Source organism: Mytilus trossulus, chromosome 8, assembly GCF_036588685.1.
Source record: "Mytilus trossulus isolate FHL-02 chromosome 8, PNRI_Mtr1.1.1.hap1, whole genome shotgun sequence".
Taxonomy (NCBI): domain Eukaryota; kingdom Metazoa; phylum Mollusca; class Bivalvia; order Mytilida; family Mytilidae; genus Mytilus; species Mytilus trossulus.
In genome coordinates, this window is record NC_086380.1 from 64,022,257 (window position 1) to 64,046,430 (window position 24,174).

Genomic DNA, 24,174 nt, shown 5'->3' on the forward strand with positions numbered 1-24,174 from the left:
CTAGCATGTCAAGTAACAAATAGTTCACATATTTATAGAAAGAAAACTAATAAAAAATAAAATTCCTAAGGGTTCTGCGAAACTCAGTGTCTTGGCTACTTTTGAGGTTAACTTCAGTGTGATATGGAGTGAAAAAATGTAGAATATGTCTTGATTTTGCTACAAGTTGCAGGATCAACAAAATGTCTAGACTACTGATGATTTCAACCCTTTGATTTTTGTACATCTTGTCTTGCTGATCAGTTTTAGCCATGGCAGCCATGTTGGTTGGCAGACGTGGCCATCCAACAATTTTTCAAACTTAGGTACCAAAATGATGATTGTGGCAAAATTTGATTAAATTTGGCCCAGTAGTTTTACAGAAGAAAGAATTAGTAATTGTTAACAGACTATGATAACGACAACAGCAGATGACAAACTGCCCATGATGAGAAAATATCACTTAGACCTCTGGCCTAGGTGAGCTAAAATTTAAAAATAGACAGAATTGGGCCTTACAATCTCTTTCTCTGTGCATACCTGGAATTGGATCCCTGAAGTGTTCTTTAAACCATCTCATCATAGAATTAAGTGAATGGAATATTTGGTTCCTATATCTGATTCCCTCTGATGAGAGTGTGGCATATTCATGACGGGGTTTTGTTCTTGGCATGTATGATACCAGAAACTTTCCTGGGTATTGCTTAGACAAACTGCAAAAGTAGGGAATCCTGAAAAAATAAAAGAGAAAAATCTTAATCCTTTTTCATGTTTATAAATATTAATAACAGAGCACAGATGAAGCCAAAAGGTTTGTACTTAAAAGTAAAATAACAAAAATTTCAAGGAAAATTATATGGAAAGTCACTTATCAAATGGAAAAATCAAAAGCTCAAACACATCTAACAAGTGGAAAACAACTGTCATATTCCTGACTTGGTATGGGCATTTCCTTATGTAGAAAATGGTGATTAAAACCTGGTTTTATAGCTAGCTAAACCTCTTTCTTGTATGACATACAATAAAATGATAAAATAGTTGTTTTCAACTGATTTGTATAGTTTGTTCTAATGTTGTGCTACTAAACTGCTGTCCCAGGTTAGGGGAGTGTTGAGCACTTCAAAACATTATGAATGTGCATGTCCCAAATCAGGAGCCAGTAGTTTAGTGGTTGTTCTTGGTTCATGTCTGTCATATTTGTTTTTTCGTAAATTATTCTGTATATAAATGATGCTGTTAGTTTTTTTCAATTGAATTGTTTCAAATTTTCATGTCGAGCCATTTATCACCCTCTATAAGATATCTTTTTTTTCATTGTTGAAGGCTGTATGGTTTTATATCATTGCTTGCATCCATTTCATTTGAACTTTGGTGGGAAGTATCATTGGCAACCATACAGCATCTCCTTTTTCCATAATACTATCAAAAGTTACTGATTCAACAATTATTAAACACTAACTTTGATGGTGCCTTCTTTTTCTCTTCATGTAGTACTTTGTCTAGCAGTTCTCTTTTACCGTTCTCTGCCATTCTGTAGTATTTAAAGTTTAAAATATCTCGTGCATACGCTGCCATTGGCTGAATGAATCGGGCCAATATTTCATCCAAATCTTCAAATTCCTACAAAAATAACAATAAAACTTAACTATACTAACACAAGTACTAATACTATTTTAATAATGTGAATTCAACTAAGGGCCATTCCAGAAAATAAGGGGGGGGGAGGAACATTGTATTAATAATACATGGGTGATGGGTATCAGAGCAACTTTTCACACTATAATGCACTATAATTCTCAATTACAATTGTCTGTATGGTGGGTGCTGACAAAAACTGCCTTCCAACCCCTCATACATTTTTTTCTGGAATAGCCCAAACTTTGCTTATTGTCTTTTTTTTTACAATATGATTTGTTGACTGACATTTTACTTCCATTAAAGAACAGACAATACAACACATAAAGAATTTATTTTGAGAGGATGTAACTGAATTTCATTGGCTTATAAAAATATACTGATTTGTGATTATTTTCAAATTTTATCATATAATCTCGAAATAAAAGTTTGATCCTTAAAAAAATAAAGTAGATCTGGAATTCCACAGGTGTTCTGGAAATTCAAGGGTAGTGGTGCATCACCTATAAATAGCCTATGATGGACCTTTTTTTAATGATTTTATGATATAAAATAAATAAAACTACAAACAATTTATTAGTGAAGAGCAATATCAATTGTCATAAACTTTAAAACTGCATAGCCTACCTCTCCTCCAATCCATAGTGATGATCCCAAACTGAAAGCATTCTCTTTGCCTTCTTCTTTGATATCAATATGTTGTATAATGTCGTCTGCTATCTTCCATGAAACAGTCAAATGATCTGCTCCCTGTAAAATTAATTAAATAATAATTTGTTTATTAACTGCTTTAGATTAAATTATATTCCCGAGACAGTTTTTTCTGGAATTTTCCTGGTTTTACAAAAAGATGAAATGATGCATAGGATGGGATATTAGAACTTCATTAAAAATTCAAATTTACAAGCCTGAATCGTCCTATTTTCTTCAAAAGCAAAAAAAAAATCATTTTCTCCTATGTTCTATTTTAGCCATAGGAGCTATGTTTCTTGACATACAAGGAAATGAAATATAAAATTTATACTAGATACTCTGAAACTCATTTAGCCTAAGTTTGGCTGAAATTGATACAGCAGTTTCAAAGCAGAAGATTTTTTTAAAGTAAGTCAACATGATGAATAAATTGTGAAAAAAGTCTTTAAAGGGCAATAACTCCTTAAGGGGTCAATTGACAATTTTGGTCAAATTGACTTATTTGTAGATCTTACTTTGCTTATCATTTTTGCTATAAACAGTTTATCTGTATCTATAATAGTATTCAAGATAATAACCAAAAACGGCAAAATTTCTTTAAAATCATCAATTCAGGGGCATTATACCTGAAAAACCAGTTACCCAATTCGACTGAAAATTTCAGGACAGGTAGACCTTGACCTAATAAGTACTTTAACATCTTGTCTTATTTGCTCTAAATGCTGGAGCTTTTGAGATATAAGCCAAAAACTGCATTTTACCCTGTGATCTATTTTTAGCCATGACGGCCATGTTTTTTGACGAAATAAAAAATAAAGCACAAACTTTATTTAATAAACCCTACTGATCATTCAGTTGAAGTTTTGTTGAATTTAGTTGAGTAGTTTTAGAGGAGAAGATTTTTTAAAGTTAGCAAATATGAAGCACAATTAAAAATTGTCATTAAAGGACAATAACCCCTAAAGGGGTCAATTGACAATTTTGATCATATTAACTTATTTGTAGATCTTACTTTGCTGATCATTTTTGCTGTTTACAGTTTATCTTTATCTATAATAATATTCAAGATAATGACCAAAAACTGCAAAATTTCCTTAAAATTACCAATTAAGTGGCAGCAACCCAACAATGTTTTGTTTGATTCATCTGAAAATTTCAGGGCTGATAGATCTTGACCTAATGAACATTTTTACCCCTTGTCAGATTTGCTCTAAATGCTTTCGTTTTTGAGATATAAGCCAAAAACTGCATTTGACCCCTATGTTCTATTTTAAGTAACGGCGGCCATGTTTTTTGACAGATCAAAAATCGAAGCGCATATTTTGTGCAGGATATACTAAAGAACAATCATGTTAAGTTTCATTCAAATCCATTCAGTAGTTTCAGAGGAGAAGATGTTTGAAAAATTGTTAACGACGACAGACGACGACGATGACGACGACGGACGCCAAGTGATGAGAAAAGCTCACATGGCCTGTTAGGCCAGGTGAGCTAATAAATAGTACTAAAACTTTATCCCTGCCTGATCATACCTAATTTTCTATATTAATTACTTTTTTATATAATTTGATATTTTATTCGCCAAGCAAGTAGCCTTTAGGAGTATCAGTCACTTCATCAATTTATAGTTGAGGTATTTTTCTACTGAAACAGCTGAAACAAACCCAATAATTCAAAATACCAACCTTACTACTTGGTCTGATGATTGCCTCCCCTTGGTCCATGTTTGCCAAGATTTTCTCACATTCTTTATAACCAATATTGTGGAAGGAAGGATGAGCAATGACACGCTTCACATATGCTGAAATAGACAAACAATCCAGTTTTATTTAATGAGAGTTTCTATCAAGGTAACAATTAGCCAAATCTGTCATGTGTGTTGGCAGGTGGGGGGTATCAGGCAGATTTTTGAACTGGATATTTCTTTGATGATTGTGGCTGTGTAGTTTCAATGAACAAAGGATGATGACAACAGTAAAAGACAAATGCCAAACAATGAAACAGGTTAATCGGCTTGGAACCAAGTGCGACTAAGAGTAAATGGGCAGATAGACATGTGCGTCACTCTATACCCTGCCCTCCTTCCTAGGTCATCCTTTCTTCAGCATTTTGACAATTCATAAAGAAGCTTATAAGATATTAATTCCATCCATATCTGTTGCCCCTTTTATTCTGTACTTTGACATTTTGAATGTGTAAAACATGATTTTGAATGTGTAAAACATGATATCAAAGTTGTTTTTTTTACAAATCAAATTATATACAAGACAATTTGTGGAATGTCAGATTTAGGTTGTTATTTTGTTGGAACTTATCAGAGCTGAGGAATAAATGATAGTTTTCTGAAGGAATTCAGGATGACACCACCACATACCCCCTCTAAAATCATCTGATTTGTACTTCGATCATTGACTTTTTTTCTCAAAAACAGAGAAAGTGTCAAATTTTAAAGCTTAACTAAGAAATCTTTCTCTAAATCTTACATTGTCTAGCTTGCTGTTTTTTCTTTGTTTCTTCCTTTGTTTTATCTGCTGTTTCATGATCTGCATCATAGTACAGATCTTTCTGTGGCCTAAATATAACAAATATGAGCTGTCATTTAAATATTCAATCATAGCAAACAATACTTAGTACATTGGCACTCACACCACATATTCCTATATCTAATTAGTGAAAAAAGAAAAAAAGTGATGTATTTGTTAAAGAAAATATCTAATTAGACATTTTTCATGACAATTCATTTATAGGTTACTTTTATACTTGGAAAGGTCATGAAAAATTAAATTAACATGTGAAACTGCGAGCTACTGCTCCCTGATGATACAGCCGCCCCAAGTGGATAATATTAATAGTGTAAAAATATGCAAGTGTTCGGTAAACAGGAAGTTGTCGAGTGATGAATCTGAAAACAAATCACACGATATAGCTGACTTATATAAATCCTGAAACCAAATTTCAGAAATCCTTGTATTTTAGTTCCTGAGAAAAATGTGACGAAAATTTTCAACTTGGCTATCATGTGTAAAATCATACAAGTGTGCGGTTAACAGGAAGTTGTCAAGTGATCAATCTGAAAACGCATCACACGGTAAAGCTGACTTAGATAAACCCTGAAACCAAATTTCAGAAATCCTTGTATTGTAGTTCCTGAGAAAAATGCGACAAAAAATATTTATGGGACAGACAGACTGACGGAAGGACAGACACAGGTAAAACAGTATACCCCCCTTTTTTAAAGCGGGGGTATAATTAGTGTACAATATATAAATGCGATAGATAATCGAATCTTGTAAATTCAGAATTTATTGTCTGCATCTATTTCAATTGTTGAGTTTAAATTATTGATATTCTAAGATAATCCAGGCACAAATAATGCTATCAAATTTAAGTTTCATTTTTCAACAACACCCATCTTGCTGCAATTTTTGCAATAAGAAAATATTACATTATTTTGCAAGTTTGCACTCCTTACCTCCACTGGTTTTCCTTGTCCAACAGATCAGAAGATTTACACGTCATATCTACCTGGAACCTGTCTATATCAATCTTAGTTATTCTACAGTGAATTGTCATACCAACCTACAAAGAAATCCATATATTTTCTGTTATCTAGAATCACATCAGCAGTGAAATTTCATACATTTAAAAAACCTAATTGTTTTACTGTAATTAAATTCAAAGAAATGGAGAATGAGTTCATGGGGCAAAGATGATCCCCCAGCTTGCATATAATGTTATGAAGGGATAAAACAAGAGAACTGTAAAGTGACGCCACCCAAATTCAAACTTGATATGAATTTTATGGTAATAAGCATTGTGTATAAGTTTCTGAACATTTGGTTGAGGCAAACTAAAGCTAGAGAAAAGAGACCCATTTTGGAACGGAGGGACAAGAATAGCAATTAAAGCTTTGTATATACTGACGAAAAATGTGAAAATAAGATTTCAAACAGAAAACATGGCAAACAAATATTTACGACAAAGCATTTATAAGTTTTTTTCCATGCTGATGGGGAGCTTAAATTAAGTAATAAATGTTCAATTAAAAATATAATAAAGCAAATATCTTTGTAAAATCAAATGCCTTCGACAACTTAAAGTGGTACCCAACACCTTAACTAAAATTAATTTGGCTCGTTTAATATTCTTAAAATTTTGACAAAGTATTTACTTTGACCCTTTGACAAAAAGATAAAAAATTCATAAAATTTGAACCAACCGTTTAATCAGAAACATTACACTGGTTATATAGCAGTTGGACAAACACATATTTTGATCATTGAGAAGCTTAATATTCCCTTAACAACACAACGTCAATAAAACGTTCTGCTGATTTTACAGAGTTATCTCCCTGTAGTGTTAGGTACCACCTTAAACTAAGAAAATCTCCATTTATTGAATACTGATCTGTTGACTTTGTTTCTAAACTAACCTGTACTCTGTCAGCAGGGTTCTTTACTTTGTTTCTAAACTAACCTGTACTCTGTCAGCAGGGTACTTTACTTTGTTTCTATACTAACCTGTACTCTGTCAGCAGGGTTCTTTACTTTGTTTCTATACTAACCTGTACTCTGTCAGCAGGGTTCTTTACTTTGTTTCTATACTAACCTGTACTCTGTCAGCAGGGTTCTTTACTTTGTTTCTATACTAACCTGTACTCTGTCAGCAGGGTTCTTTACTTTGTTTCTATACTAACCTGTACTCTGTCAGCAGGGTTTTTTACTTTGTTTCTATACTAACCTGTACTCTGTCAGCAGGGTTCTTTACTTTGTTTCTATTCTAACCTGTACTCTGTCAGCAGGGTTCTTTACTTTGTTTCTATACTAACCTGTACTCTGTCAGCAGGGTTCTTTACTTTTTTGTCACTGATATTTTTGGTATGAACAAAACCATTGACAGAATTATCTAGTCGACATTTCACACCGACCGCTGAACCAGGACAACTTCCTGCATCAAAATGACTCCATACCTAAAATGTGGAATAAATAAATGCAAAGAATTGAGGAATAAATAACTGTAAAAAATTGGGGAATAAATAATTATAGAATAACTAATCGAAGAATTCAAATAGAGAAAAATATTCAACGAGTGACCGAACAACACATTAATTCACGAATGCAAGTAAGGCATGAGTTAATTATCAGTGTTGTTAGGTCACAAGTTTTTCAATATTTGAATTTTTCAATAAGTTATTCTTTTCATTAGGCCAGGATTTTTTAATTTGTTGGTTTACGGATCCGCCAACCCGATTTTGCCAAATCCTAGAATAAAATTAAAATTGACTTTTCATGCTTTTTTATTGCCGCCGACCCAAACAAATACATTATCCCTGAAAAATAATAAAATTCTTCTTTTTTTATGAAATGAAATACATGAATCACTATCAAAATTGATAACACTCTCTGTTGTGAAAAAATGAAACTTCCAGTTTACGTTTCTAAAAATAGACAAATCAATTATAACTGACCTTGAAATGTCGTTTACACAAATAATTTTGCGGAATGAAATCTGTGTTTAAAACCCATTACACAATAAGTTTGTTTCCCTTGTTTGTCATCAGTCTGTAAGATGCATAATCTCATAGAAATAGACTTGTGTAAATGTGGACAGGTGGAAATCACCTTGGAAGTAAAAGTTCTGAATATCAACAAGTCATTTAGAATTTTCTTGTTTCATGGATAATATAAAAAAAAATATCGTCCATTTGGATTAAAAAAGGGAATGCATGACACTAGACTAACCCGATATTCTCGTTTTTTTCGTGGACGAGTCTATTATGTTTTTGACACGTGTGTTGAATCTTATTTTCGTACGACGTTTTTTACATTTTTTTCTTCATCAGTTTTCGCTTTTGAAGATCATTACTCACCAAGTTTTCTGGAATTGATTAAGAGCTACGCGAATTTGTTTTTCTTGTTTGTGAAAAGACGATTTAATTTCGTCTTTAATTGTCTGTGAACACCCCCCATTTTATGGCAAATCATTAGACAATGTCATGCGATATTTATGACAGCTGAGCAAGAATATTTCATCGAACTAAAATTTGAAATGATGACAAAATAGCATAAAAACATGTTGTTAGAAAGGTGAAATGTATATTTATTTTGCATTTTTTTTTTGTCTTGAAATATTTTTTTGTCTTTTTTTTCCCGACCGACCGACCCGACTTTTTCATGGGGAAAATCCGTAAACCAACAAATTAAAAAACCGTGGCCTTACATGGTCAAATGGCTTTTTTTTATAGAAATTAATGCAAAACATGTAAGGAACTACATCTTTTTTCTACACATTCACAACTTGTTTTGATCTGCCATTATTGACGTCTTGACAACGCCTTTTGTTGTATGACGTCACAGAGTGAAATAACAACATTTACCTACTAAAATAATACAAATATGGAATAAAAACATTTATTTCACATGTGAAATTATCGGTTTTTATTTAACTGAGAAATCAATGTAATTCATTACAACCAATGTAATAATTGTAAATAATTGCCAAGAGATCTTCTATTGGGATAATGCAGTTGATAATTATATAATATAATAAAATAAAATACTTATTAAAAACTATTTCTTTTTTTTTTTAGAGTGACACCACGGTGTTATCTTATAATTCACTAAATCATGTAACTCATGTTAATATGACACTATGACATGCAAACAAATTTTATGGTCAACTTCCACAAACCAAACTTTAACCATGTATAGTACAGACAGAAAAGCTAGAGGATTTTTCCTTATATCTATCTCAAATGAATACTGAAATACCAAAATAAGATAAAAAAATACTTTAAAATACCAAAATTAGATAAAAAATACTTTGAAATACCAAAATTAGATAAAAATATACTTTGAAATACCAAAATTAGATAAAAAATACTTTGAAAACCAAAATTAGATAAAAAATACTTTGAAATACCAAAATTAGATAAAAAAATACTTTGAAATACCAAAATTAGATAAAAAGATACTTTGAAATACCAAAATTAGATAAAAAATACTTTGAAAACCAAAATTAGATAAAAAAATACTTTGAAATACCAAAATTAGATAAAAAATACTTTGAAATACCAAAATTAGATAAAAAGTACTTTGAAATACCAAAATTAGATAAAAAATACTTTAAAATATAACATAACAATGTACCTCACTAAGTTCTGGGAAATCATTTCTGTTACAGAAAGGACACTGCCATAACCCTGTCTCCTCGTCTCTGACTGGATTAGCCTGGTCTAACTGTTCACCACGAGGTCGTCTGTAGGCAATACCTGCAACTCTAGCTAGCACTAATTTACCTACAGAAAAAATTAAAGTTTTCACAATTCGTTTAAAATTGATGGTATTTCAAGTCCTGTGTCAATTTTTACACACAATTAACTTTTCAATAATTAGTTGGACAATAGAACAACACTATGAACAGCCTGTTAATACAATTAAATTCAGCAAAATCAGATGCATTGAAATGAAAAATAAAAGCTACCTCTCTGATAGAATTTTTATCTTTGTAACATGTTAAGAGTAAAATTTAGGCAAAGGAAGATTGATAGATTTTTAATCAATGTAAATATTTCAGAAATTCTTACCAACATAGAACGTTTCTGGTGTTTCTTTTGTAATCATATTGAATATTTCTTCATTTAATGGAGATCTATATGGTGTTCTCAGATCTTTGTACCGATGATTTAATTCTGCCCTTGTGTCATAGAGTGTAATGTGTTTATCTCCATAACCCTGAAAGTAAAAATATTTATCAATGAGCAAACAATGAATTATTTACCCTTACAGTTGCACTGTAGGGCATTAGCTAAAAGATAAGTTCAATCATTAATGAAAATAAAATAGTGGAATAAAATTTCTCTTTTAGAAGTCAATTTGGTTCAATTTTGTCAAAATAAGCTAGGAAACATGGCTGATGAATTTATTCACTTTCAATAACTCAACCTCATTAAATCAGTATTTATTTGATCTTAAATTTAACTCCCAGTTATTTAAAGGAACAAATTGTCATATTAAAAGTAAGTAACACATATTAAACACAGATTTGTTGACCACATGACCATACCTGTCTTTCCAGTTCTTCAGCAAAAGCATCCAAATCAAGATCTTTAAGTCTTTCTGGACTTTCCAGAATTTCTTCCAGTGCTCCAGCAGGATTAGCTCCTTCAGCCGTATCATCATACTCTAGAGCATCCACAGCCATCTTACGTGCCCATTCATATGTCTCAGGATGAACACGAGATCCGTCTAACACTTCAATGTAACTGTCTGTACTGTTAAATATAGGATTTGTAGGTTTAATCATAGCTGTTGGTTGTTGAATTTCAATTACTTTGGAAAACATCACAATATTCAAAATTTAAATAATGATTTGTAAGTAAATATTCTTTGAAATCAAATCAGGGATTTAAGTGCAGTAAAACTGATCTATAGCAAACATGCCAAAGCAAGAAACCTGTTTGAAAAAGAATCGCCCCAAAATTCCATTATATTAATAACTGTTGCATCAAGTTCCCCCAATTTTCCCTCAAATAAACCAAACACCTGTATCAAGTGAACTCAACCATCAGTCCTAAAGATTTGTGGTTAAGTATAATTTCTCACATTTCGTAGTATAGGGAGAAATTATTGTATATACGGTACTAGCGTATTAATTTTATAAGTTTACGTCACTAGGTATAAGACATGTGACTAATTTTATAGCGGGAAATTTTTTCCCTGATATTATCACTTTCTAGCCCGCCGGCTGCCGCAGACAGGGCAACATTCAAGTTTCAAATAAAATTATGTATATATTTTTATACATGCATTTATATATATTTTTCAAAACAATATGTTCATTCGAGTATGTCTCGTGAGATGACTTATTGCATGGGGTCGGACCCAGGTTTCCAGTTTATCCCATTAATGGGTTTTGTTTGGTTGTTCCTGGCTGGCGAGGTCGTTGATGATCGAGTTATTTATTTATGTATTTAGTTACATGTTGACATTCATGTCTGCTATATTTTAGCTCTTGTTGGTACAAGGTTTACTTTTTCTAGCTAAGTTGTACCTAACAGGATATTTCAAGGTTTTGTTATTAGGAGTCATTGTGGTTATTGTTGTTTTCAGATGTTTATTATATATATTTTATTAAGATACATGTATGTAAATAAATTAATAAATTCCGTTGTCCACTATGCTTGCTGCGCTATCGGCAATACTATATATATTGTATTCATTCATGTCTATAATAGATATGAGCGTATAGGGTATACGGCCAGTTACACTGCATTCATTTTAAAGGAGCATTGAATGAGTCTTAATAAAGTTATTGACTTATAATCTGATTTCATTTACTTTTTTTAAATCATAAAGAACACCATCTTGATTATGACCCTATTACCTACAATTTTATAAGGGTCTTTGAACTGTAAGTTGTAAAATAAAGCTAGGATATTACGCCATTTTCTATAACTTATTACAAATATTAAATAATTTTGTAAATAAACTTACGAATCTGAGAATTTAAGAGTATCTATCTTGATAAATCCAGCACAGTTAATGAATACTTTAGGTCCTATATGACAATGTGTGACAAGCTGTGTTCTGTTCTCTAACTTCTGGTTCGTCTGTTTTAATATCTGCAGTTAAAAAAAAACATGTTATCATCACATATAAGTAAAATAATCTGAAATGTGAACTATCATACATATATAACATGTCAAGTATTTTTATCTTAAACTTCATTCAGTGAATTTTCAGACATTGAAACATTTTGCAAATTATGTGACTATAAATGATTTTATGTCACTTCATCACAAAGATGTATAAAAAGTTTCAGAACTGAATAATGAACTACTGTGAATTCATTTATTTTTGTGGGTACCAATGTTGGTTAATTAAGGAAAACTTGCATGTTTGTGGATATCTAATTTTGTGTTTTTTGGCAAGGTCTATATACATGCTTTTAGAAAATATGTTGAACATTTAAATCCATGGATCCCCTGTTCCCATTAAATCCACAGTGTTTTGATGTAAAGCAGCAAACATTTAAATAGAAAACAAAAATACCAAAAGTAACTGTAGGGTTCTGCAAACATGATAGAAACAATGTTATCAAGTACAAACCCTGAGGAGATTGCTCCCTTTTCTTGGTCCCAGTCCACAGACAAACTGTAAGAGTAGAGACGTATGTGGATAATCCAGCGCTCTGTTCACATCTACACCCACTTCATTAACACGGTTCACAAACTCAAGGGTCAACGCATTCTGTAGTTCATCCTTTGTTACACAGTCCTATACATAAATAAAAAAAAAAAAAAAATATTAATTCTCCGCTATAAGTCATGTTCTAAGTTGATGTTCTTTTCTTTCAAATATAAACACATACAATTCATTGTCAATTCAAAAATTTCTGCCTGCATTTATAATTGTGAATGTTAAAAAATGGACAAAAATGTTAAGATTATTTTTTGTGATTTCAAGAAATACATAATTAAATAATACTATTAATATACAATATGACTACCGGTTCTCTTGTATGTATGTCATTTATTGTGCAATCACCAGAATCACCATATGCTCACAAATTACATGGAACCTGCAAATTACATATTAACAAGAATGTGTCCCCAGTACATGAATGCCCCACTCGCACTATCATTTTCCATGTTCAGTGGACCGTGACATTGGGGTAAAAACTCTAATTTGGCATTAAAATTAGAAAGATCATATCATAGGGAACATGTGTACCAAGTTTGAAGTCGATTGGACTTCAACTTCATCAAAAACTACCTTGACCAAAAACTTTAAACTGAGGCGGGACAGACGGGTGGACGGACCAATGGACGAACAGACGCACAGACCAGAAAACATAATGCCCCCCTACTATCATAGGTGGGGCATAAAAATAGGCACTTTAATTTAAACATATTTATTCATAGTGGATTGGGAAACAAGTTATTACAACTTATATTAATCCCTTTCCACTTTGCTGGTGCCAGACCTGCCTTGTAGTGGCATAAGCTTGCTCTCTTTTTTTTCTTAAAAAAATAGGCACTGCAATACAGTAGTTTTAAAATTCCCGATCAACTATTACACATGAAAGAGAAATTGATTTAGCTAAAGACCAAGAAGTTATGAACTTACCTGCATTGGATGGTACTTGAGACATAATATATCCTCATCAGGGTTACATAACTGTGCAAACTCTATCAAAGGGTCCTGTAAACGTCTGGCTATGGAGACAGCATGTCGTAATACTACTGGGTACTCTCTGAAATCACTCTACAAAAAAAAAACAGTCATTCAAAGTATTATCAAAAGAAAGAACACTTAAAATATGTTTTATTTTTATTGGATATAACATTGTTTTTAATTTTTCAAACATTTCTAATACATGAAAAATGACTGCCATATCAAAGTTTCTTGGGGGAACTGGCAATACATTTTTATTTCCATTCAAAGAAATGCCAAATGAATTACTAAATATATATGCATATATCATATATCATTTGCACAAAAAAATGAATTCTGAATTAGCTTTTAGGAAGCCTTTGTGACAGGATAATTAAGATACCTATTCAATACCAGATTGTACAAATCACTTAAGCCCCCTACTGTAGTTTGCAAAGATAACACAAGGGCTCCATCAAATGGAATTTTAAACGCTTTGTCAGTTACTTATCCAAATATCATTCAACAATAACCTTAACGGTACCAATTTTTCTGCACCAGATGCGCATTTCGACAATACATGTCTCTTCAGTCATGCAAGTGGCCAAAATATGTAAAATCCAAAGCTTATATAAAAGATGAAGAGCTATGATCCAAATGTTCCAAAAAGTATAGCCAAATCCGTGAAAGGAATCAGAGCTTTGCATGAGGGAGATACATTCCTTAATTTATAATAATTTTTATCATTTTGTAACAGCAAATTTAATAACACAAAAAATCTGTATTTTCATGCCAGTACGCTACTTGGCTGGTGATACCCTCAGGGACTAACAGTCCACCAGCAGAGGCATCAAACCAGTGCTAAATCACTATAGGAAGAGAGGGTCAAAACTTTTCTGCATGAGACTTTTTCAAGGTTTGTGACATCTACAATTTCATCTAAATCTCTGGCAACAAGAACTTGGCCCAAAGACATGAAAGTTATCAAAACCCCTGTAAGGCTAACATGTCAATAAGCCTTAATCAAAATAATTTACCTTTCCTTTATTGCTATTCTCATAAATCATAGCTACTTCATTATCCACCAGTTCTACATTGATGGGAGCTATGGCCTGTTCCTGACACAAATCATCTATTATCTTCTTTATATCTTCTATAATCGACAAAGCATCCCTGCAAGATAAACATTAGTTATTTAAAGATTTCATTTGTCTTGATATTTATATTTCTCTAATTCTATGGAAATTTATCCCTTTCCGAACCCATTGTATAAAAAAATTTAATCAACTTGTGGTTGCTGGTGATCTCAAAAGATCATTGGATGATTTTAAGGGTCATAACCTCTTTCGCTAATTGAATGAATCAAAATATGCCAACAGGTGTTAATGAAATTGACAACTTTGTGGAATGTAAAGGGCACTCAAAGGGGATTTTCGTTTAACAAAAAAAGAAAATTTATTTTTTAATCATTAGAGAAACAGATTCTTACATAGTTACTCGTGGATTATTGGATTTATCGAATCTTGATAGTTAAATTATAAATTTTAAAGTCCTCACCAAGGCTCGGATTTTAAAATTGATAATATAACTATCTCGATTGGATAAATCTAATAACTCACTGGTATCAATGTAAGAATCTATATTTATCAGTTGATGTGAGACATTCAAGAATAAATCTTCAAGTGTATGTCTTTCAACAAAATTCTTTAATTATTTATGTTTATATTCCTTTAAGGGGCGATGCTGTTATGATCTGTTATTTAACAAAAAGTTTCTCAGAGTGATTTTATTTGGAAATGAATCTACAGTTGAACTGTATGTTTACTTCTGTATAAATTTATTTGTGTCATTTAGTTGTATATAACTTCACAACATAATTAATTCATATTACTCAAAGAGTTCACACTGAATTTTAAACTCAAAATTAACCTGAATCAAAATTCTTCTTGGACACCTTAAACAATTGATTTCAATAAACAGATTATCATTGGTCATCTCAATGAAATTGATTTTCTCGCTTGAGCTGGTACGAGTTGAAATGACCAATGATAATCTGTTTATCCCTTTTTTGGCTATGCAGCATTGATGATTACATTGATTACAATAGGGCTCTTCACGGTTAGTTCGGCCATATTGGATAGGGGCAGATTTTCATAATAGAGGTTAAAATGGTGTGAAAAATACGGGAAGACATCATTAAAACAGAGCTGTTGCTTGGAAACACACATAGGATTTCCCATACTTTCATACTATTTCCACCTCTTTAAAAAAAATCTGCACCCTAACCAATATGGCCGAACTAACCGTGGAGAGCCTGATTGCATGTGCACCCTTAGTTTCTGGCAAGAATTTTTCATATCACTCTAATGTGCAAAGAAAGGAAATTATCAGTCAGTAAGATCAAAAGAACACTGACCTTGATTCTGCAGTGACTGCTACAACATGTGGTTTCTTATCTGCAATAAATTCTTTCAGCCTCTTCAAATCATTTGCCTTTAAAAAAAAAAACATATTCACATTACGTACAATGAGTGATTATAATTGAAAGTGATATTCCAATAGACAAAACATTTGCAAAACCTTACAATTAACAAGAGGCTTACACCAAAAATGTATGGTCATATTCAAGTAATTAACTCCCTAACTTTGAATTCTTATAAACACTCTGATTACAATCCCAAACAAATCTTTTTTTTTCAAATTTGCCATTTTAATAAAAATGTCCAACCTGAAAACAGTTCCAAATTAAAATGTGTGCTAAAGAAAAGTAAAAATTCTATAATCATTATTATTTATGCGTTACAGAAATAACTATGGGTTATGAACCAAAATTCATTGTTTCTATAAAAAAAACAAATTCCGTTAAAGAATAAATATTTCAAACATGTATATTCTTACTTTTCCTTCCCTATCTACTGCTCTCCAGGCACGATTGCTCTTTATTAAACTAACAAGTTTAATGAAATCTGTCACTTGCCCTTCTCCATCAATTAAAGCACCAAAAGAAGCAGTATCAACATCTCGATCGCTGTAAGGAATTAAAAAGCTTTCAGACAGCAGCATAATTTAAATCAGTTTTTTAAGGAAAATTTTGTATGACAATTGCTTTTTTTTTAATAACATAATTTATTGTCATTGTTTCCTATCTTGACTGAAAATGTAGGAAAAATAAGCTCCTTGGAAATGAGATGAGCAAATGCTTATACAATTGCATACCAAATACAATTGACCTACCTAGTTTATATTCCCCTTAACCTAACTTATTCAAACCTTAATATGTAAATAAGCAAAATGAACCATGACTGCAGTGGTGGAGCCAAACAGTCTTTAGGTCAATTAGATAATCCAATAAATAACTTTCTAATTAATAGCATTTCTGACAAAATTTTTGGTGTCAGTGAACATCAATCACTGTCTTTAGGGTCATCGTTACTTCTGTTCCCATGTTGAACAAGTGGTTGGAAAACTATGATGCTATATTTTTCAAATAATTCAGAAAATTAAATTTTTGAATGGTGTCATTTATAGAGAATTGTGATTTACATGATTAAGGTAGCACAATACAAAGATTTTTTCACTCCCAATCAGACAACTTTAAACTAATGTAATTCCACTCATCTTTCTTTAAACTATTTAAATAACTGTGTCTCAGATTTGCAAAAACATCAATAGAACAAATTTTATACCCATTTGAATTTAGTGATCTCTTATGAATTGATGTTGCAAACTTCATTGAAGATTTATGAGAGATTGAAATACAATAGGAAAAATCTGACACGGTTTTGGAGATCAAACTGTGTTGTGCAAAATCTATAAAATATTTTGGGATGGTACAAAAAAACAAAGAAGCTAAATTTATTCAAGTATGGACATCACTATATAGCAACTAATTAGATAACAATTAATTATGTTATAATTATGTCAAAATGAAATTATCACAATTTGAAAGATTAACCATTCTTCTTTCTATTGGTACCTCATTTATAAAATTTAAAGAAAGACGAGTGGAATTACATCAGGGCTATTCCAGAAAAAAATGTTTGGGAGGGTTGGAAGACAGTTTTTGTCAGGACCTGCCACCCAGACAATTGTAATTGAGAATTATAGTGCATTATAGAGTGAAAAGTTGCTCTGATACCCATCACCCATGTATTATTAATACAATGTGCCTTCCAACCCCCCAACCCCCCATACATTTTTTTTTAGGAATAGCCCTCAGTTTAAAGCAGGGCTTCCAAAATTTTTCTGAGCCAGCCAGACATTTTATATCTGATCCGAATTTTAATTCCTAAGACAAAAGTCACAAAAGGCAATTATGGTAATCAGATGGCCATCCCAATGATTGACATCAAATTAAAATCGATATTAAACTTTACTTTGATATGAATTTGATGTTCTGACATAAACTGTTAAAATTGGCATTGCATCATTCAAAGTGTGCACATCAGCGTGCTCATATCTGCATTAGACTCTTTATTTGTGCAAAATGAAGTTGTCTAGAACTTTACTTTCGTTTTTAAAGTCACATTTTTTAAAACCAGATATTGACTTGACAATGGTAAAACATGGACCATAAACAGATACGTAAAATCCGTGTACGTTAACATAGAAATACTGAGCGAAGAAGCTCTTTCTACGTTATTTCCTCAACAAAATACTTGAAATGAACGTTAGATACAGGTATCAATGATACTTTTAGAATTTTTGAAGAAATGTAGGATGCATAATTGAATTTCCCACCTGTGCACATGCGCACACATGTTCTTGTTCATACAACGTAGTGCTGACGATTTTTCATTTAAAACCTTTTTAAATGATTTATCAAATCATGTTTATAAATGTATTTATTATATATTTTAAATGAATTAGATACAAGCTGCTGAAATGTACGAAAATAATTGTGAATTGACCGATTAATTTATACGATGTCCGGTACTGAAAATAGTTTACCTGCCACCTGAACAGGTAGTTTTCAGCTGTCCAACAACTAATTAGCCTTGATTAAAATTAGAAAGTATTTAAGTAGGGGTTGTTTTGATAGTAATTAATCATCATGTCACTTTTATGACCGGAAATGTATAGCTGTTAAAGGCAAAATGTTGGGTCAAAAAGATCGTGAATTTATATGTTAAAATGACCGAAAAAGCCTTTGAAACTAAAAAGTATATGACCATTTCATGCTTTGCCCAGCCGGTCTTTTACCGGACATTATACAAATGACCGACATATATGACTGTTTTGGAAGCCTTGGTTTAAAGATGTCTGATTGGGGATGAAAAATCTTTGTATTGTGCTACCTTAAGTACCTACATAACAAACATTATTTCTAGTTTATCCTGCACAATGATGATCACTAAGATGCTTGATGAATGTAAATAGTGCAGGCCTGAGATACAGGCAATCCCCTCTATCTGGTAAATGATGTCATAAAGGCATGTATAATTGAAGTTTTTTCCAGTGAAGGGCAAACTCGAAAGTGGTCTATTCCTATACAATGACTACATATCATTGACATACCAAAAATGATTCCCCTCAAAACTGACTTAATCACAAACTAAAACATAGATTATGCCTTCCCTGCCTGAAACAGCATGCCTAAGTCTTAGATTTTTTTTAATTTGAAAAACTATATTAAAAGAAAGTTACTCTAATAAACAAATTAAATAGCATTGTATAAAATGTAATCTTACTGGTCAGTAGAGAAACCAATGCCTAGCACACGAATGCCATCTTTTTCATCATAGTCATTATCTTCATATAACTGTTGATCAGCTTGGTATGGGGCAACCTTTAACCAATTGTATAACTTTCTACAACAGGCCTACAATAAAAGGAAATGTAAGTAAATTAAGCAACATGACATACATGTAGATATTTATAACTGCTATTATCTATTTCAAAGCCATTTAATTCGTTTACTTTTCTACACTGGCTAGAGGTATAGGGGGAGGGTTGAGATCTCATAAACATGTTTAACCCCGCCACATTTTTGCGCCTCTGGCCCTTGTTAGTCTTGTATTATTTTAATTTTAGTTTCTTGTGTACAATTTGGAAATTAGTATGGCGTTCATTATCACTAAACTAGTATATTTTTGTAAGGGGCCAGCTGAAGGACACCTCTGGGTGCGGGAATTTCTCGTTACATTGAAGACCTGTTGGTGACCTTCTGCTGTTGTTTTTGCTATGGTCGGGTTGTTGTCTCTTTGACACATTCCCCATTTCCATTCTCAATTTTAATCATACAAAAACCAATCATAAATAATGAATTACCTTCCTTCACAAAATGGTGACACATTGTTTAAAGAAGAAAGCGCTGGTTTATTAAATCATATATGGGATACATGGAACATACTTATGTAGGATTTTCTTGCTACGTTGAAGACCCATTGGTGGCCTTCTGTTCTAGTCTGCTCTTTGGTCGATTGTTGTCTCTTTGACATATTCACCACTTTCATTCCCAATTTTATAGGTGAGTGTCAAATACTGTTTTGTATTATGAAATTGAAGTGGCTTTCTAAATTTGTCACTTAAGGTTACTTAATTTACAAAGTGCCTTCAAAAAGAAAGGTTGTATTTAAAATTCCAAAATGCAAGGGAGTTTTGTTCTAATGTATTTTTCCATTTCTGTGGGTGGTGGGGGTTAAATAAAAAGTGCTGTCACTGGTGGGAACATAATATTTTCTGGAACAGCCATAGCCATCTCTCACCCAGGTTATATTCTGTATAGCCAAACATTAACATACCTTTACAATGCCTTCTTTAGATTCTCCCAACATTTTAGCTCTCAGTTCTTTCTCCATTTGAGGATATAAGATCTTTGTCAAAGCTCTCTCAAGAGCCTGACTTCTTTGAGAGTTCCATTGCTGTACCAAGTGACTGAACTCATCCTGTAATACATAAGTTGTCATGTAATCTTGAGCAGAATAATAACTCATCTGAGAAGTCAAACTAAATAAATGTTTTACAAATGACCACACGACACATCAATAGATATAGGAAGATGTGGTGTGAGTCCCAATGAGACAACTCTCCATCCAAATAACAATTTAAAAAAAAAAGTAAACCATCATAGGTCAATGTACGGCTCTCAACACAGAGTTTTGGCTCACACCTAACAACAAGCTATAAATACATGAATTGGTGTAGCACATCAGTTTAATAATAATAATTAAATTGAATATTTTTTTATATTTTAATTCCTGTATCAAACGGAAGAAAGAATTTAAACCTGTTATTTTCAATATACTCATATTCATTTTTCTTCTGAACAAGTGCAGAAATAAGAAAATTAAACGACTTTTCAAGTGCTCATTCCATTATATCCTACAAGAATTATTTTCTCTTAATAAAAAGCATATCTTACCCTGTAGTAAAGTTGTCTAATTTCTTCAAAGTACGTCTGTCGACCTTCAACTTGTTCATCTATGTACATCTCTATTGTTAATAAATGATCATCTTCTGCCTGGTAAAGAAGATACAAAATAATCCAATATCAAAATCAACTGCTTTTATAAGGGCTATTCCATTAACATGTATGTGGGAGGATAGGAAGGGAAGTTTCATTATTAAAAGTGGGTCATGGGTCTTTTTTTCAATATGCATCTATTACCATTATGCAAAATTATTTAAAACTGGTTCATAGTTGTAGGGATATTTTGAAAGTCCCTTCCTACCCTCCCACATATATATTTAAATGGAATACCCCTAACTTACAACATTTGGGTCATAATAAATAATCAAGTTGTCAAGCCTTGGCCATTACCAGAAGCCTTCTCAAAATGTATTGTCAGGAAAAAACATCAAATGGTAAATATAAATTTCAGCTTCCTTTTTAAATCTTAAACAAATCATTAAGATTGAAATTTTTTCAGTGAAAAAATTTCATTGTTTAAATTTTATCATTCTATTCAAACAAAGGGATTTTGTATGAATCCTTTCCCATACAAGATTGATAGAATAATGATTTGTTATAACATACAAAATTAATTTATACATCGTTTTGGCTGATTAATATACCTGTGTCAGCTTCAAGAACTGGTCATCTTTCAGATCTCTGATTGGTTTATTCTTTAAGTATTTCATGCTATATGTTGGTTTTTCTTCATCAATTTCCTGTAAAAAAAAAATTGGTACAATAAAAGCTATTCAAAATTTTGTACAATAACAAAACAATAGAAAATTTGGTACAATAAGCTCTTTCAAAATTTTGTAGAAAACAAAACTTTACCTTAATGCCTTTCCTTGTTGGTGTAACTTTAATCTTGGCTCGTTCAAAATATGTCTGTCTCACGCTTTGTCTGACTAGAGGATCATGGGCAATCTGCATAGCAACCATATGTCTAGCACCTAACATCACATCTTCTTCTGTCGGAAACTGACTGAAAATATTAAAAAAAATTATTAAAAATTTGAAAAAACATCAAAATCAGCCTTTGTCAACTTTTAAATTGGGTGCTTTGTGACCCATGCAACATTTGTGGTATGGCCTTTTCCAATTCAATATTTCTGTATACTCAGTTATACTTTTGATGAAAATTACAAGATTCCTTTTTAAAAAGGTGAAAATAAATTTATATTTAATTTTTTTTAGCCTTTAAAAAGTTTATAAACAATTTCAATTACAATGGGCCGACAAATGATTCATTTCTTTTGAATATCCTAAATATCTCCTTGGTATTAAATTCACATCTTTACAAATGTATATCTTGAGATTATTATATAAGTAAACACATACTTGCTGATAAAATCCTTGGCTAATTCTAAAGGTTCTATTGGAAATTGTTCCACCTCGTTTCTCTGATAATTATCTCGGATATTTTCTCCAAACTGTTCTGGGGTAAGACCAAACTTCATAGCTATCTCATCTAAAACAACAATGGAAAAACTTCAAAATCTGTAATTTTTAATCAATAAAATATGTCAACAGTTTATATTCATGATATTTTGCAATTATTGTCTTTTGATGAGGTAAATTATGTGGTAATATTGCCTTTTAAAAAGTGATATTCAGTGAGGCAACCTATTTACTGAAACAAAAGACAGTAATTGTTTTATTCCATTTTTCAACAGAAAATATGTTTTTAATGGCTAAAACTAATCAATTGCATGTCAAACATTTCACTTTGATTATACAGGTCAAGAGAATGATGTCAGACTGAGAGACAGAGTTAAAATAGCAATAAAATCAATTTGTTTTTAGTTTTTTCAAGTCTATGTAGAATTTTTAGATATTGAATCAATGTATCATATTCTTCTTTTTTTACAACTTATCAAAATATAATAAAGGAATTGTCATTTTTTGTACTTTCTTTTATATGTGGGATCTCATATAATGCTTTATACATATTTTATTTCTGATTTTTCTTCAACATCTTGTTGCTCGTCTCTTAAAGATTGCCAACAATCCATACAATTCATACTATTCCTGACCTAATTTATTTCTGGTACAGATGGTATAACCATTCTTCCTCGAAGCTTGTTTCATTGAATCATGAATATCATCATCTTTTTTCTCTTGTTCTTCTCCTTCTTGACTCTCTGATGTTTCTTTGGCTTTCGTCTTTTCTGCATTCCTCATTTTAGGTAGATCTGTACCGTAATATAACAGAAAGTGCTGGTATACGTCTCTTAACTCTTCCAAAGTCTGAACCTGCCTAACTCTGAAAGTCAAAATGAAACACCATTTAAAATCAAAATGTAAAAGTTCAAAAATAATTAGTCTTTGTCAAGTTTTTCGATCATATTTAGAGGTTTTACATTATTTTTTTATAATCATATTTAAAGATTTTACTTTATAGTAAGTAATTAGTGGTCATTTTTATCTGGTTGATAATGCAGAAATTTTCTCTCTCTTCTTTTTTTTCCCTTCTAATCACACTCAGTTGCATCCAAATCCAATGGACAATTTTCAAAAGTAACATCTGAAAACAATGCACACTTCTGGGTTAAGATAATTTTAAGAAAATTCTGTTCCAATATAATTGTTAATCATTGACGCCTTAAAACATGTGTTGACTTACTTATATATAAACTGGAATCTTCTTTCATCAAGAAGTCAACTTACAATTATACAAATAACAGGCATGCAAATCTTTTCTTTGTTTTATTATAAACAAACATTTTTCTTTCTCCTTTTATAGCCAAGTATATGTTTGTTTTCTAATTGTTGAAGGCTGTACAGTGATATATCATTGTTTACATTCTCATGCTTTAAACTCTCTGGGGAAAGCTGTGTCATTCATCAAAATTTTACGAAAGTTAAAAAATAGAGATATGACCCTTCTTTAAAACGGAGGAGTTTCTTGAGTTTTAATTAGGTAAGGTATTGACAGATTTCTATGACTATTAGTTTTGATCTGAGATAATTACCTATCAACATCTTCATCTGTCAGAGGCCTCACATTTGAGGCTAGAACCTGGTCAGGGTCAGAGTTCATATCAAACTGATAATTCTGCATCTTCTCAAATAATATAATCAGATTTTCTTTTCTTGACCTTAACTGGGTCCACTACAATATAAACATAAAAGAAATCATGCTTAGTTACTTCAAGACCATTAACTTCAATCTCATGATATGTAACTACCTGCTATGCAAAAACAATTGTATTTGGTGTTCAGAATGTGTAATATGTATAATATGCAGAATTGGGACTCAAAGGGCACCTACTTTTTGAAGCACCATTTCAAATTCCCAGCAACAGGTAATCTCAG

At 31.7% G+C, this 24,174-nt stretch overlaps 1 protein-coding gene across 1 annotated transcript in view; it reads right to left on the reverse strand.

The window, feature by feature from the left end:
* Positions 1 to 24,174, reverse strand: part of LOC134681253 (transcription elongation factor SPT6-like) — a 37,068-nt gene that overhangs the window by 2,696 nt on the left and 10,198 nt on the right. Inside the window, exons 11-34 of the mRNA XM_063540793.1 lie at positions 23,832 to 23,971; positions 22,893 to 23,122; positions 22,198 to 22,327; positions 21,691 to 21,841; positions 21,480 to 21,575; positions 20,827 to 20,925; positions 20,207 to 20,350; positions 19,154 to 19,284; positions 16,362 to 16,491; positions 15,880 to 15,956; positions 14,501 to 14,636; positions 13,437 to 13,574; positions 12,417 to 12,584; positions 11,802 to 11,929; positions 10,372 to 10,579; positions 9,893 to 10,040; positions 9,456 to 9,604; positions 7,136 to 7,276; positions 5,780 to 5,886; positions 4,791 to 4,879; positions 3,993 to 4,108; positions 2,242 to 2,364; positions 1,439 to 1,599; positions 520 to 710 (exon numbers count right to left, since the gene is read on the reverse strand). Coding sequence (XP_063396863.1) covers positions 520 to 710; positions 1,439 to 1,599; positions 2,242 to 2,364; positions 3,993 to 4,108; positions 4,791 to 4,879; positions 5,780 to 5,886; positions 7,136 to 7,276; positions 9,456 to 9,604; positions 9,893 to 10,040; positions 10,372 to 10,579; positions 11,802 to 11,929; positions 12,417 to 12,584; positions 13,437 to 13,574; positions 14,501 to 14,636; positions 15,880 to 15,956; positions 16,362 to 16,491; positions 19,154 to 19,284; positions 20,207 to 20,350; positions 20,827 to 20,925; positions 21,480 to 21,575; positions 21,691 to 21,841; positions 22,198 to 22,327; positions 22,893 to 23,122; positions 23,832 to 23,971 — 3,331 coding nt within the window. The remainder of the gene's footprint in view (positions 1 to 519; positions 711 to 1,438; positions 1,600 to 2,241; positions 2,365 to 3,992; positions 4,109 to 4,790; positions 4,880 to 5,779; positions 5,887 to 7,135; positions 7,277 to 9,455; positions 9,605 to 9,892; positions 10,041 to 10,371; positions 10,580 to 11,801; positions 11,930 to 12,416; positions 12,585 to 13,436; positions 13,575 to 14,500; positions 14,637 to 15,879; positions 15,957 to 16,361; positions 16,492 to 19,153; positions 19,285 to 20,206; positions 20,351 to 20,826; positions 20,926 to 21,479; positions 21,576 to 21,690; positions 21,842 to 22,197; positions 22,328 to 22,892; positions 23,123 to 23,831; positions 23,972 to 24,174) is intronic.